Source organism: Eufriesea mexicana, unplaced genomic scaffold (genome assembly GCF_001483705.2).
Source record: "Eufriesea mexicana isolate 0111107269 unplaced genomic scaffold, ASM148370v2 scaffold5767, whole genome shotgun sequence".
Lineage (NCBI taxonomy): Eukaryota > Metazoa > Arthropoda > Insecta > Hymenoptera > Apidae > Eufriesea > Eufriesea mexicana.
Genome location: NW_016913695.1, coordinates 710,184 through 726,556, shown reverse-complemented (window position 1 = coordinate 726,556; position 16,373 = coordinate 710,184). Strand labels below are relative to the sequence as shown.

The window sequence follows — 16,373 nt, the reverse complement described above, 5'->3', positions numbered from 1 at the left end:
CGGTCAAAACTTGATTAAAGGTCCAGTTTGTTTAAGAAAAGATAAAAATATCTTTCGATTTATGATCGTATCAGTAACCACGCAAAGATTAAAAAATTCATACATAAATTTATATCTTAAGTATATATATGAATAGTTAAAAAGTCGAGGATTCAAAAACAGTAATTACATTTAAAATGATCGTATTTATACCATAGTCCATAGTAAATATTTAATAACATAAAAAAAGAACCGTACAGATACGTGTAATACTTCTTAATCATCTGTTTCATAGGCGGGCGATGCTGGAGAATACGTAGGACTTGTCGGTGAGTATCCCGGCACTGGTGGTGAGTACGTTGGACTTGTTGGTGAATAACTTGGGCTAGTCGGTGTATACGTTGGACTGGTGGGCGAATATTTGGTACTTGATGGCGAATATTGCGGACTTGTAGGTGAATACGTTGGACTAGTAGGAGAATAATTCGGACTACTAGGTGAATATCTTGTACTTCCTGACGCAGTGTGTTGCGGTGAACTGGGCGAGTACGATGGACTCGACGGTGAATATGTTGGACTTGTTGGAGAATATGTTGGACTTGCTGGCGTATATTGCGGCGAAGTTCCAGCAAACGATGGTGACGTAGGCGAATATGATGGGCTTGTTGGAGAATATTTTGGACTGCTCGGTGAGTAACTTGGACTAGCTGGCGAATATTGTGGGGAACTTGGCGAATAACTTGGACTCGTTGGAGAATAAGACGGTGAAGCAGGTGTGTAATTTGGCGAACTCGGTGAGTAGCTTGGACTGGTTGGCGAGTAGCTCGGACTCGTTGGTGAATAGCTTGGTGACGCTGGCGAGTACGATGGGCTTGTTGGTGAATAACTTGGTGACGTTGGTGAATAACTTGGACTCGTTGGAGAGTAACTTGGACTTGTCGGTGAGTAACTTGGACTTGTTGGTGAGTAACTTGGACTTGTTGGTGAATAGCTTGGACTAGTTGGTGAATAACTTGGACTTGTTGGTGAATAACTTGGCGATGTTGGCGAGTAACTCGGACTTGTTGGAGAATAACTTGGTGATGTTGGTGAGTAGCTTGGACTTGTTGGTGAGTAGCTCGGACTCGTTGGTGAGTAGTTTGGACTGGTAGGTGAGTAGGTGGGACTTGTTGGCGAGTAATTAGGACTCGATGGTGTTATACTTGGCGATGTTGGCAAATAAGCGGGAGATGTAGGTGAATAACTTGGTGAAGCGCCACCCGCTGGTGACATTGGATATGGACTCATACTGGGTCCTGGACTTCCTGGACTTCCAGGTTGTGGTGAGTATGCAGAGTAAGCGGGAGAAAGTCCTGATGCATCTGATGCTCCTGATGGTGAGAAGCATGCCCCTCCAGGTGTCATACCACTACCCAAAGCTATAAAAAAGAAAACAAATGTTTGTAATGAACAAGTAGTATTACAAAATTTCAATATTAGAACGACATAAAATCACAAAAAATATTCGTACCAGGTGACATACTTGAGGCGCCATAACCAGGTGTAGCACCCATCCAAGGTGTCATTTGAGGACTCATACTTGGTGTAGCAACACTACCAAAGAACATTCCAGCAGGTCCCATCATACCACCACCTATTGCCATTGGTATTTCAATGCCAGCTTTACATTTTTCAGCATCCAATAGCAGATCAAAACATCCTAAATTTGAAATAAAATTAAACTTATATACTGTTATCCTTGCAATTTCACACTTATTTCCTAAATTCATCAACAAAATATAACAATACCTGTTCCTATACGTGGAAGTTGTCCCATAATAATATTTTCAGATACTCCTCTCATTGGATCTACTTCTGCATGAGATGCTGCATCTAACAGAACGTCTACTGTTTCTTCGAAGGAACATCTGAAGTAAAATAAATTATGAAGATTATAGGCAATTACGATTTTCTCATCTTTTACTTACCTCATAAGAGCACCAGTGTCTTGTCTATTAATTCCATGACGTGTTATAGCCATCAAGTGTCCTTTGGCAGTCATTACATCACAAAGTAAAGCAAGATGACGATAATTTACGTAAAGACCGTAAAATTGCAAAACGGCGTTCATTTCTTTCTCTACCGACTTTCTTACGGCTTCTATACCTAATACTTGGAATATTTCACAAATATCATTACTAAATGTTCTAACTGGATCAACATCTCTTTCGCTCAAGACTTTCATCAAACTTGTACCGTCCGTTTCCAATAACCATTCGGCTATTGCTTTAAATTCACCAGTTTCTGTAATAACTATACGTTTTTTGGCATCAGTTTGAGGCAAATGCATATACACTTTTCCTATTGCTTCAATACCCTGCAAACAACAGTAATAAATTAAGTAACATTTTAATTATTTTATAATTATATTTGATTTCAATATAAAATTAATAGAAGACATACCTGTAATGTCATGTCACTGAGCATATTTGCTTCAATACATCGAAGGAACATATCATCCTCCATTTTATCTACAGTCTCTTCCTCGCTATCTTGGAATTTGTTATCATCACTGTTCATTATTCTAATTCGTAGAACTAACTTTTCAGCGTTATCATCGTTAAAGATACAGTTTAGATCATCACCAAAACCGGCATTAATTTTTTCCGCAATTTGTTCCATAGTTAATTTCTTATCGGTCATCCTCTTACGATCTAACTCAATTCGAAGTAACCATGGTGATATTTTATTAGGGTCGAAATCGGGCATTTCGTAATAAACGTTAACAAATTCTTGGTCCTCCGCAATTACGGTATTTTGTGGATCTGGGTCATAATAAATTGCAGTGTTTGCTGTAACTTTTCTCAATGTAGTATGTTCCAATCGACAAAGTACATTTTTTGCCTTTTCAGCATCCCTTGCTGCAGCTCCAGTCAAAAACACCGTCAACGATGGAGCCTTAGGTTTTTTACTGATATTTATAATTTCTTTTAATCTGGGTACACCAAGCGTTACGTTCTTTGATGATACACCAGCGAAATGGAAAGTATTCAATGTCATCTGAGTTGCAGGTTCACCAAGTGATTGAGCAGCTAAAGCGCCTACCATTTCTCCAGGCGATACCTACATAAAGGAAAATTATAAAATTGAATTAAAATTGATCTTAAAATCTTAAATTTTAGTTTAAATTTCAACTTTTATATCGGGAGTGCTATATAATTTGTATTTTAATGTATTTTTTACATTAATACATAATTTATTGTTCACAAACCTGTGCTTGCTGGAATCTAGTTTCAATTTCTCCAATGAGCCATTCAAAAGCTTCACTGGATAATCGAAATTCTTCAGAAACACATTTTGTACACAAAGTAGATCTTACTAAACATTGGAATAGTAATGTAGCATTTTCGTTAGCCTGTTTGCTAAGTCTATCATCTCCAGCCACAATGATACATTTATCCAAAAGATCTTTCACACCTACAAATAAAAACATTTTAACATTAATATAATTAACAGTAACTAACACTTGTGTTTGATATAAAATTATTGAATTATATACATACCCTGTATAACTCTCATAGGACTAAGATCGGTGGGTGCACGCTTATTTATATGGAAAATTTTTTGTACATTCCAAATCATTCTTTGTAGATTACAAGGTAATACAACTTTCGATTCTCCACTAGGAAATATTTCTCTAAGTACAGCACGATCCTTATTCAACTGTTCCCACTCTCTTTCCAATTCGGATATTACTTCACCCGATCCCATCATTTCTCTAACGATATCTTCGTTGAAAATGCGGCGAAGATATCGTTCATTAGTGGGATCAAACTTGAATTTCTTTTCAAATGCTTTGTTGCTTAATTTAATCGTAGGCAAATTCTGAAATTCGACGGTTTCACCACATAAACCGTCTTCCCCATAACGCAATTGAATGAGCTGTCCTACAGAGTTTCGAACTGTTCCATCATAATGTACCATAACAGACTCCATAGCCTTTATTAAACGACGTTGAATGTAACCAGTTTCTGCAGTTTTTACGGCAGTATCGATAAGACCCTCACGACCTCCCATAGCGTGAAAATAAAATTCAGATGGAGTCAAACCAGCAAGATACGAGTTCTCGACGAATCCTCTGGATTCAGGACCATAATCATCCTTAATAAAATGTGGCAATGTTCTTTTACGGAAACCAAACGGAATACGTTTACCTTCTACGTTTTGTTGTCCGACGCAAGCAATAACCTGAGAGATATTAATGTTAGAGCCTTTTGATCCTGATACTACCATAGCTTTGAGATTGTTGTACTCTGTTAATGATTTTTTAGCAGAACCACCAGTCTTATCACGAGCGTCGTTCAAAATTCTATTTACTTGATTTTCAAAAGTTTGTCTTAAAGTATTACCAGGTGTAGGTTCCAATTCCATATTGTGTGCTTTTTGAATGACTTCTATCACGTCTTCTTTGGCCTTTTTTATGGCTTTCTGAATTTCTAGATAAGTCTGTGGATCAGCAATGGTATCTCCAATACCAATTGAATGTCCTTCTAACAGCAACCAATTATTAATTACAGTTTGAATGTTCCCATAAAATCTTCCACAAACTTCATGTCCTAATTCCAACATACAAATATGAAGTAGAGATCCAGCAGATGTACCCAATGTCTTTTTACAAAGTATACCCATAACAAGTTCTCCATGTTCTACCATAACTTTAGTATCACCAGGAGAAATCCATTTATATGGACCATCATCTTCTTCATCTGGATGTGTACTGTGTGTTCTTATCATATTTACATTGCCTGGTATAATTAAGGAAAATATTTGTTTACCCGTCCATAGAGGTTTTGGTTTCAATATACAGGGTTGTGGCATTTTGCCATCCCAACTGGGTAAAAACATGAGAATATTCATCATTTGTTCTTTTTCAATAAAAACGTCTCTTTTGGTCATTTTTCTAACAGCAGTAAGTGTGTCCTGTACAATACCCATAACTGGTTTATTAGCTTGTGGTGTAATAATTTGACGCGGTGTTACATGAATATTTTCTACTTCCGCTCGAGTCTCCATCGATTGCGGTACATGCAAATTCATTTCATCTCCGTCAAAATCAGCGTTATATGGTGATGTACAACTAAGATTCATACGGAATGTACTCCATGGTAAAACTTTCACTCTGTGACCCATCATACTCATCTTGTGCAGAGTTGGTTGACGATTGAAAATTACCAGATCACCATCTCTAATATGACGTTCTACTCTATAACCACATTGTAAATGTAGATCGGACGGTTTTGGATGGAACCTTAAATCGATTCTCTCTCCATTATCTCTGACAATATACTTAGCGCCTGGATATTGTGAATTACCACGTCTAACGAGTTCTTGCATTTTATCGATATTAAAAGGCGTTACAATTTCAGGAAATGTTAAATTCTGAGCAATGCTTCGAGGCACACCAACCTGATCGATCCGCAAATTGGGATCAGGAGTAATTACGGTACGAGCAGAGAAGTCGACACGTTTACCCATTAAATTTCCTCTTATCCTACCTTCTTTTCCTTTCAGTCTCGCCTTTATAGCTTTTAACGGTTTACCAGATTTCTGCATAGCTCTTGGCATACCAGGCATATCATTATCAACTAACGTTGCTACATGAAATTGTAACATTTTTATATTTTCCGATATCACGTGTGCTGCTGCTCCAGCTTGTTCATTTCTAATTAATTCATTATTTGCTTTTATAATATCAGCAAGTTTGTGTGTTAAATCATCTTGATTCTTGGCAGAACCATACATAATAACTGCTGGTCTAACTGATAAGGGTGGAACAGGTAAAACAGTTACAACCATCCAATCTGGTCGTGCAAATTTCGGATCCATACCGAGGATAAATGATTCTTCATCTGTAATATGCTTCAAAATTTCCCAGGCCCTTTCTGCAGTGAGTGCCATTTTTTTTTCTTGTGAATCTTCATTTACATGTGTCCATTCAGCAGTTACATCTAAACCAGATCTTCGAAGGTTTGGTTGATATCTACCACATCCACCATGCCCAGGTTTCCTTTCTGTAGATTGTGGTTCCTGATTTTCTTTATTAATGTCCATCTCATCACCACCCTCACAAATGTTTTTACTTTTACATAAATCATAAACAAATGTAAGACGTTTTCGTGGCTGGCCTTTAGTTTTCATAACAATTTCTTTAATTTTTGGATTATGCTGTAATTTAAAAGATAATTTAGAATTAATCACAGAATTATAACTGTGTGAACCAAAATTTAACTAGTATTAGTCTTTACTTACAGGACTAACAAGAAGTTTTGAACAATAAAAACATACACATCTCAAGATTTTTATTGTTTTTGTTATAAAACCAACATGAAAAACTGGTTTTGCTAAATCTATATGACCAAAATGTCCTGGACATTCTGTCATATTACCAGCACAAGTCTGACATCTAGAATTTCTATCAATAACACCTTGTCTAGGGTCCATAAGTCCACCAAGTTTGGGGCGACCACCTTCCATAGTTTCTGGAAATCGAATGCCGCCATCTGTGACTGACATTCGACGCTATACAAAATATTATACATAATTACATATGTTTACATAAATTTCTTGTATGTAAGGAACTACAATAATAATTTTTTAATAAATAATATTAAATAATTTTAGCAATATAATAGAAATTAAATATACAACAAATTTATTCAAAATAGTATAACATCTTAAGTCCTATATTTAGTATATTGTGTAAAACAAATACATATGATACAGGGGTATAATTATTAAAGGAATAGCAGGACAGCAAAAGTAATAAAGGAATCGAACAACTATGTATTTGTCAACATAAACTAACAATATTTCCGTTTATTGTCAAAATTATGTCATTTTACAAAGTATGTAACTTATCCTCAATCTGATCAATTTTATTGTCTACTAATACTTAAATTCATACACTAACATTGGAAAGAAGAATTTTTAAACTTTTCCTTTATTGAAACAATTACCATAATTTAATTTTTAAAAAAAGCTAGTAAATTATACTATAAATGGAATTTAAAATAAACCATAGAATTTGTACGATAAATCACATTTATTGTATATATTTTATAATTTTGAGTTGCATTTCTCTACAAACACAATGATACATCGTGGAAAATCACACGCACAACTGTTCAGAAGTAACATTGAATACTCTGTGTGATAAGGTTTCATACAATATTGACTTATGACGAAATAGTTTTAAATATCACGGAAAAAATATATTTCACAAAATCACTCGATTACAAATAACGAACTTACTATCTCATCGGGAGAAAGAATGCCGAATTGGACCCTTTTTACGGTTCGCAGAGGCGCTTTGGAGTCAGACGTGGCCATTTTGCAACGAGCACGTAGAACTTCTCCCGCAGCCTTCTGCGTCACGACTCCCTCTAACCGTTCTTTCCCGATGGATGCATCACCCTTCCTTAACAATTTCGTGTTGGTACTTTTTTACTTATTTATTTGTGAGTTCCAAAATGCATTACATTTGTACCTTAAGAAACATTTCCATTTTTAATTTTTAATATTAAACACAGATAGTATGACTGTGGATATTTAGTGTCGATTCTTATCTAAATGAATGTTGTTTAATAATGTAAATTAATATTAAGAAATTTATTTAAAAAAAATTGTGGAATTTTTTAATTTTTTAATATAATTAAAATTCTTTTTCAACCTAAAAAATAACTCATAGTCTCTACTAATTTTCTATATGTTATTATAGATTTAATAAATATTCCACAACACTAAAATGATCTTATTGGTTAAAATGTGAAAAATTGTATTTAGAGACGTAGGTGAGTGTGAAGCATTCCATGTTTGCTATCGCCATTGAATAATAAACATTAATGTCCGCTATGTGTTGTTGAATCAATTATTATTGATGCAAATTATAATCTTTATTGACGCGTATGCATTGTTTGTCATAAGCTTAAGTATCAATTCAAAGTGTGTATAACATAAAATAATTAAAAATGGCTACATCCAAAACAACGAATATGTATAATAGACAAAATTGGGAAGATGCTGTAAGTAAAATTAAATGTATAACATGATCATGAAATAAATAAATTTGTGTTTATTTTTTTTCTTTTAGGAATTCCCAATATTATGTCAAACTTGTTTAGGTGACAACCCATATATTCGTATGGTAAGTTAATCTTATGAATATATAAATTAATCTTGATTTTTTTAAAATATATTTTCAACAATTTAAAAAATAAATTGTATTTTCAGACAAAAGAAAGGTATGGAAAAGAATGTAAAATATGTATGCGCCCATTTACAGTATTTAGGTGGTGTCCTGGTGCAAGGATGAGATTTAAAAAGACGGAAGTTTGTCAAACTTGTAGTCGCTTAAAAAATGTTTGTCAAACATGTTTACTTGATTTAGAGTATGGTTTACCAATACAAGTTCGTGATGCAGCACTTAAAATCAAAGATGATTTGCCTAGATCAGATGTAAACAAGGAATATTATGTACAAAATATAGATAGTGAAATTGGTAAAATAGATCCTACATCACCAGCAGGTGCTGTTGGTAAATCTGCAGCTGCTAGTGACTTATTGATGAAACTAGCAAGGACTAGTCCTTATTATAAAAGAAATAGACCGCACATTTGCTCCTTTTGGGTTAAAGGAGAATGTAAAAGAGGAGAAGAATGCCCATACCGTCATGAAAAACCAACTGATCCAGATGATCCATTAGCTGATCAAAATATCAAAGATCGTTATTATGGAGTTAATGATCCTGTTGCTGATAAATTAATGCGCAGAGCTGCTGCTATGCCCAAACTTGATCCACCAGAAGATAAATCTATTACAACTTTATATGTTGGTAATTTAGGAGATGTCTTAACAGAAAAACAGTTACGTGACCATTTCTATCAATATGGTGAAATACGTTCTGTAACTATGGTGCCTCGTCAGCAGTGTGCTTTTATTCAGTACACACAAAGAAGCGCTGCTGAGGCAGCAGCAGAGAGAACGTTTAACAAATTGATATTAGGGGGACGAAGATTAACAATTAAGTGGGGACGTTCACAAGGAAGACAAACAGTATCCGCAGCAGAAGCAACTAGAGAAATCTTGGAACCTGTACCAGGTTTACCTGGTGCTCTACCACCACCACCAGAAAGTATGGGAAATAATTTTTTCAATTTGCAAACTACTCCTGGTATGATGCCTCCAATGATGATTCCACCTCCCCCAGTTGCTCCTCAATTTATGTTCCCACCTCAAATGGCAGCTGCCACTGCAACACCTATTTTTCCTCCTGGAACAACTCCAATACATTACCCAAGTCAAGATCCATCAAGAATGGGTGCATCTCAAGGCATAGGGAAGCCTTGGCCTGAGGAATAATAATAAAGATGTTTACATTTTTATTAATTGTAATTATAACAAAAAAATGTATGCAAAAGTAAATATATGTTTTTGATTTTGTTTAAACTATTCATGCTAAAATAACTTGTATTTTCTTAAATAAGTTACCATTTATGCCTGTACACATAAGTTATATAACTTATAAAGTGATTGAAATTAAACCGCGTAGCTGTTAAAAAACATTACATCATAATGTTTTACTTTCGGATTTTGAATTACATGATTCATTTGAACAGCCTTTACAACAAACAGTTGCCCATTTCAATGAAGACTTTAGGAATGTAATCATAAAGACGCCATCTACTGTGATAGTGGACAAATATTCTTAACAGCTAGCGCGTATTAGCCGCCGCTGTGAGTGTCATCATCGTATTTTAATACGTGTCCACTGGTGCCTGTCCGTCCGGTGTTTCTGCTACGTAAATTTTATTCCGTGAATCTATGGAGTGTTTTTATCATCAGATATCTTTGAATTTCAGTCTGTATTAGCATAAGGCGCCTAGTGCGCCTTCCCGTCACGATGAACATGTGTCGGGCTCGATTGTTATTCCACTTTCTGGCACTTAGCCTACTCCCCTTTGCCTGTTCCGACGAGCATACTCACATAGTAAGTATTTAGAAATGACATATTTTCAAAATGTCAAAATTGCAAGTTTATCGTATACATATCCTTGTTAACTTTACAACATGTACTTTTTATGTTCTCATGCTGCAATTTATTCTTTCGTCATCTTACCAGGGGGGGGTGGATGTATCATTTATTGTAATATGTAAATTTTTATTTACACTGTTTTTTTTGGTAATAGGAGATTCTCACCTATTATCTATTTAAAAATAATACATTACAAAGTTTAATATATATAATATATAATACATGTGTATAATATATATTATAAACACACACACACATATATATATATATAATATGCACATGCATATGATATACACATATAATACACATATGTATATATTATAAATAATACAATATGTATATATTATAAAGTGATATTTAATTGTTCCTTAAAAATTAATGTTTTACTCTCGTGTATTATATATATTAAGTATATTATATTACATATGTTAAAAATATATTAATTAATATATTTTTTGTTATTAGTATGAAGATAATGATGAAGTTGTACTATGGATGAGTACAGTTGGACCATATCATAATCGCCAAGAAACATATTCATATTATTCATTACCTTTTTGTATGGGCATGAAAGATGTTATTAATCATTATCACGAAACATTTTCTGAAGCATTACAAGGAATCGAACTTAAATTTAGTGGTTTGGAAATTGAATTTAAAGGTATTTTAAAGATAAAATATTTATCAGTTTATAGTATTGTTAAATATTTACGTTGAAAATAATAATATATATTTGATTACATAATAGCTGATACTGTAAAGATGGATTATTGTCAGATAAGATTAACAGAAGAAAATGAGAAAGCTTTTATATATGCAGTTAAGAATCAATATTGGTATAAAATGTATATGGACGACCTACCAATATGGGGTAAAATCAATGTTTTACATTTTCTAGTATTTAAGTGTTTTGATATTATATTATTTGATTGATATAATATTCAGGTGTTGTGGGAGAGCCAGAAGAAAATAACGGAATTGTATCTTATTATATTTGGACACACAAGAAATTTGATATAGGATACAATGGAAAGCAAATAGTAGATGTAAATTTGACCAGTGAAAATAAAGTAAAACTACTACGGGATGCAGCTATCTCTTTCAGTTATGAAGTTAACTGGAAGAAAAGTAATATTAAATTTGAAGACAGGTTTGATAAATATTTAGATCCTAACTTCTTCCAACATAGAGTAAGTATCATGTTAGTAAAAAATATGATTTTTAAATTAAAAATTATATATTTATATAAAAAGAATTATTATTCTTTCTTTTTCAGATTCATTGGTTCAGTATTTTTAATAGTTTTTTGATGGTAATCTTTCTTGTTGGATTAGTTTCAATGATTTTAATGCGTACATTAAAGAAAGATTATGCTAGATATAGCAGGGACGAAGAGATGGATGATATGGAAAGAGATTTAGGAGATGAATATGGATGGAAACAAGTTCATGGAGATGTATTTAGACCAGCTAGTCATGCAATGCTTTTCTCAGCTCTTATAGGCGCAGGCTATCAAGTACTTATTTTAATAATTCAAAGTTTATCACACTACTATCAATAATAAACTATTAATAATAATTATACTAATATTACTACTAACTATTATTATTACTAATTAATATTATTATAAATATTGATAACAAACTACACTAATGTTAGCTATAAATTAATGCCCTATTTTAGGTCACTGTGGTTGTACTTAGTGTTATTATTTTTGCTATCCTCGGGGAACTGTACACAGAAAGAGGATCGATGTTATCAACAGCAATTTTTGTATATGCTGCTATGTCTCCTATAAATGGTTATGCTGGAGGAGGTTTATATGCACGTATGGGAGGTCGTATTTGGATCAAACAAATGATTATCAGTGCCTTTATGTTACCTCTTATCGTCTGTGGTACTGCATTCTTCATTAACTTTATTGCAATGTATTATCACGCCAGTCGCGCAATACCATTTGGTTCTATGGTAAGTACTATTCATAATAAATACTTATTTATATGTATATACATATGTTTTCTTCATATACTACCAAGAAAATCTTAATTACAGGTGGCAGTTACGTGTATTTGCATATTTGTTATATTACCACTAACATTAGTGGGGACTGTCTTAGGCCGAAACTTAGCTGGAACACCGGACGCACCATGCAGAGTTAATGCAGTACCTCGACCTATTCCTGAAAAAAAATGGTTTATGGAACCATTGGTTATCATAATGCTTGGCGGTATCCTGCCGTTTGGCTCAATATTCATTGAAATGTATGTTTCAACATTTGTATATATTTAAATTGATGTATTTAAGATTACATTTTATTTTATTTTTTTAGGTACTTCATTTTTACATCATTTTGGGCATATAAAATTTATTACGTTTATGGATTTATGTTACTAGTATTCGTTATTCTAATGATAGTGACTGTTTGTGTTACTATCGTATGTACATATTTTTTGCTAAACGCTGAAGATTATCGATGGTAAGCATTATATCACTGATTAATTGCTTATATTGGTAATTAATACATTTTTTATTTATGTATGTTATTCTATTTCATAGGCAGTGGACAAGTTTCTTAGCGGCAGCTTCAACCGCTGGTTATGTTTACGTATATTCTTTTTATTATTTCTTTTTCAAAACTAAGTAAGTTTATAACATGCTTGACTACAGTATATGTTAATAGAATCAATTTATTAAATATCATTTTCTTTTTCAGAATGTATGGTCTATTTCAGACAGCATTTTATTTTGGTTATATGGCATTATTCAGCCTTGCCTTGGGTATAATGTGCGGAACAGTCGGTTATGTTGGTACTAACGTATTTGTACGAAAAATCTATTCTACAGTTAAAATAGACTAAAGCACAATTCTAGTGTAATGTCTACAATCGTGAATTAAATTAAGGATATACAGAGTGAAATCTGCCAGTTTCTGTAATGTAGGACTCTCTTTTTTGGATAATTTAAATTATTTACATTATTCATTATAGCGCGCAAATTCATAATTCATAAATTCATAAAAAGACTAATTGCAATGAAATATAACGTAAATATTTAAAAAGAAATATGTATTTGTTTTATCGTTATATCTTCCCAAAGTATTCATTGAATATTACATTTTACATCTGTTGATGTAATATTATATTTTAATTATAAAAAAAAAAAAAAGAAAAAAAAATAGAAAAGAGAAAGAATTTATTCATTGCAACTTAATTGAAAATGAGTCCTACGGTGGACATTTCACATCTGTGAAACAAATAGTTCACCAATAATTTAATCATATATATTATTCATTTCATGAATCACAATTCGGTATTATACAAAACAATGGCTTCAAGAATTATATAATTTTAGAATTAATATTTTATTCTTAAGCAACTTATAAAACAACCAATTCTTTAACGTTGCTCAATTTTGATAGATTTTATGGGAAACTTGCTGATTATTCATTCTGTTCGGATTTATAGAAAGCTATATAAATTTAAAAATATTAAAATATTTCAATATTTTTCCTGAGTCAGCAAACATAAATGTCTAAATTTTTTGTCAAAAATATGAATATTCCGAAATATCAAAAAATGTCAGTAATTATAACTACAAAATGTAAAAAGTTAAAACTGAAACAAAAAGTACAGATTATTACGTATAAATGTACAGTATGAATTTCCGATACAATTTATTCATAATGTAAAGAATATACTTCAGTTAATTATTACAAATTTTGCTGTGCCACAATTATGTGACTCGGAATTGAAATTTTAGTCATATAATGCTTAATTACCGATGATTCGAGTAACGTTAATTTATAGTTAAACTAAGAGATAGATCAAAGTAAGAATGTGAATAAGAAATTTTTTTACCATTGGCTATGTATTACATGTCACAATGTTTTCTTTGATGTGGATACTTTATATTATAGATTATGAATGCATTTGTAAAATGTAAAATATTGTGAATCTATAACCAGTGGTAAAATAATTTTTTCAATTATGATCCTCGTCACGCGGCTAAATATCTAATTATACATTTAAACGCTGCTGGAAAGAAATATTGTTAAATAAAGCGAAGGGGATTGGAATTTGGAAATCGCAGTGAATGTGTTTATCCTAACGTGATGCATTGTCGAACGATGAATATCTGTGAGAATATTTGAATGGACATAACAATTTGTTGTTAGACGTAGCAGTTCTACAAAATATAAAATTTCTACATACAATAAAAATCTACTTTTATTCATACACAGATCAGTTTTTGTTTAAGTTATAGCTAACTTCATTGTGCAAGAGTACTTTTAGTATGTTTTTAGTAAATACAAGATTAACGTTAAAGTTTAAATGCAAATGTCATTGTTTCCCAACTAAATATCCCGATCCAAATAATTATTTTATCTAAATGTAACATTCTTCTAAAACACTGACTTATTTTTAAAATATGGAACATATTTTTATATTTAAAAATAAATAAAATAAGATTCAGAGAACCGTATCTGTATTTAAAAGTACTACATTATTCAAAAATATTTTATATAAAATATTTACGTGAGGTTGAATATATATTAGAAATATATTAATAATGAAACAAAGAATATAATAATATGGTAATCTATATATGTTATTGAAAGAAATAAAATATTCCGAAGAATATATTTGTTAAATTGATTCTGCTGGTGCCAGTGTGGCACTAAAAGCTGCTCCGTCGTACACTCTGTGGTATTCACGTGTCAAAGCGCACACGTCGACGCAGTTGGATTGTCGGAGCATAGTGTACACACCTGTTTATTGCTCCGAAAACTTTACATACTTTATTATACGTACAGTGACTGAAATAATATTTAAATTATTTATTATTTTATTTCAAGTTTTACCGAAGTAATTTTGGTAAACAAAAAACAATAAAAATGGCACCAAAACAAAGAATGCGTATTGCTAACGAAAGAGCCACAAAAAATATCACACTACGTGGAAATGTTCCCAAGTCATCGGTATGCTATATTTTATTATTCAATAAAATTTATTTAAAACATTATTAATAAAGTAAAATAATTACAATTATATAAAAATAAACAATAGTTAATTTTTGAGGTTATGAACTCTTATGACATTTGTGATAACATTGCTACTTCAAGTTCTATTTTCTGTTATGTATACTTTTGAAGTGACAAAACTTCAAAAAATATTTATGATTTTTTATTTTATAATAATAGTAGAAACAGCAAGTTAACAAACAGATTAATAATTGTAGCCTGTGTAAAATGAATGTTTGTAACAATATCAAAATTAATTATTTAAATAATTTATGTTTTTATTAGAGTGAATACAAACGATAAAATTATGTAAATTTATTTGTTTTGGTAATTGTATCAAATTAGTAACTATATTTAATAATGATGTTGTAAGATATAATGGCATATAATAATAATTATATTATAGAAACCACAAGATGATGGATCACCAGTTGGACCTTGTCTTTTAGCACTCTTTCTCTTTGTTGTATGTGGTTCTGGTAAGTTTTATATTGTTACTTGAATATATATTTTTTAATCAACATGTAATATAAAAAAAATATTTCTTGTTGTAAATTAAAATTTTCTAATTTCCAGCTGTATTCCAAATAATTCAGAGTATTAGAATGGCTTAGGAAAACCAAAAGCATAAAGTTAAAAAGATGTTGCTGTTGCTGTTAATATGAAAAAAAAGTCTACATTTTATTGGTACACAAGCGAGATCAACAGACTGTTTTATTGTATATTATGAAAACATGTAGGCATCACAATGATATTGACACAAAACTGAACTCATATTTCCACTAAATAATCTCCTTCTTTTGCTACAACTCAAAGGAATTATTTATAAAAAGAATTTAGCATTTATAAATATTTTACTTAATTGTATATGTATCAATGAAAGAATATTGTATTTAATATATTTTATTTATATTGCATAAAGTGTTACATAGTAAATATGATTTCTTTTTGTTTTGTAGCTTAACATGGCATTCTTTATTCTCAATCTTATAAAAAACTTAAATTCTTTCATTGATACCTATACATAGTAAATAATTGTATATACATATGATCAATTTATTGTAACAATTCATTAATCAAAGCATTCCACTGTAAGCAGTTGGTAGCTTTTGGTTGTCTATATATTTTAGAGGCCTTAAGAGACATAATAAGTCATTACATGTGTAAAAATATATATTATATATATTGTCAATGTAATTTATCCTAATGAAAGATTTGCTATGGACAATTCTTTGTTTCTTTTAATAAATTATATTATGAATAAACATTCTCTTGCATAAGCGAGATAATTTATATTTATCTTAT

At 31.6% G+C, this 16,373-nt stretch overlaps 4 protein-coding genes across 5 annotated transcripts; 3 read left to right on the top strand and 1 right to left on the bottom strand.

Moving 5' to 3' along the window:
* Nucleotides 1-240: 240 nt before the first annotated feature.
* Nucleotides 241-7,428, bottom strand: RpII215 (RNA polymerase II subunit RpII215). The gene is made up of 9 exons (XM_017906664.1): nt 7,270-7,428; nt 6,268-6,537; nt 3,522-6,183; nt 3,230-3,435; nt 2,422-3,081; nt 1,947-2,335; nt 1,768-1,886; nt 1,490-1,678; nt 241-1,397 (listed from the first exon to the last, which is right to left on the bottom strand). Exons 1-9 carry the CDS (start codon nt 7,345-7,347, stop codon nt 256-258), a joined length of 5,715 nt encoding a protein of 1,904 aa, XP_017762153.1. The 5' UTR covers nt 7,348-7,428; the 3' UTR covers nt 241-255.
* A 2-nt stretch (nt 7,429-7,430) lies between these two features.
* LOC108552231 (pre-mRNA-splicing factor RBM22) lies at nt 7,431-9,435 on the top strand. 2 transcript variants are annotated; one of them, XM_017906666.1, is made up of 3 exons: nt 7,431-7,449; nt 8,108-8,161; nt 8,248-9,435. In XM_017906666.1, exons 2-3 carry the CDS (start codon nt 8,159-8,161, stop codon nt 9,373-9,375), a joined length of 1,131 nt encoding a protein of 376 aa, XP_017762155.1. In that variant the 5' UTR covers nt 7,431-7,449; nt 8,108-8,158; the 3' UTR covers nt 9,376-9,435. The 2 variants fall into 2 exon arrangements, with proteins under 2 accessions (XP_017762155.1, XP_017762154.1); XM_017906665.1 differs by lacking the exon at nt 7,431-7,449 and adding an exon at nt 7,707-8,039.
* A 481-nt stretch (nt 9,436-9,916) lies between these two features.
* TM9SF3 (transmembrane 9 superfamily protein member 3) lies at nt 9,917-13,035 on the top strand. Its single transcript, XM_017906622.1, has 10 exons — nt 9,917-10,003; nt 10,514-10,709; nt 10,797-10,919; nt 10,994-11,238; nt 11,325-11,564; nt 11,732-12,016; nt 12,101-12,309; nt 12,378-12,524; nt 12,605-12,688; nt 12,762-13,035. The coding sequence occupies exons 1-10, from the start codon at nt 9,917-9,919 to the stop codon at nt 12,904-12,906; spliced, it is 1,761 nt and encodes a 586-aa protein (XP_017762111.1). The 3' UTR covers nt 12,907-13,035.
* A 1,726-nt stretch (nt 13,036-14,761) lies between these two features.
* Nucleotides 14,762-15,845, top strand: LOC108552222 (stress-associated endoplasmic reticulum protein 2). Its single transcript, XM_017906654.1, has 3 exons — nt 14,762-15,026; nt 15,475-15,547; nt 15,645-15,845. Exons 1-3 carry the CDS (start codon nt 14,943-14,945, stop codon nt 15,680-15,682), a joined length of 195 nt encoding a protein of 64 aa, XP_017762143.1. The 5' UTR covers nt 14,762-14,942; the 3' UTR covers nt 15,683-15,845.
* The last annotated feature ends 528 nt before the right edge of the window (nt 15,846-16,373 follow it).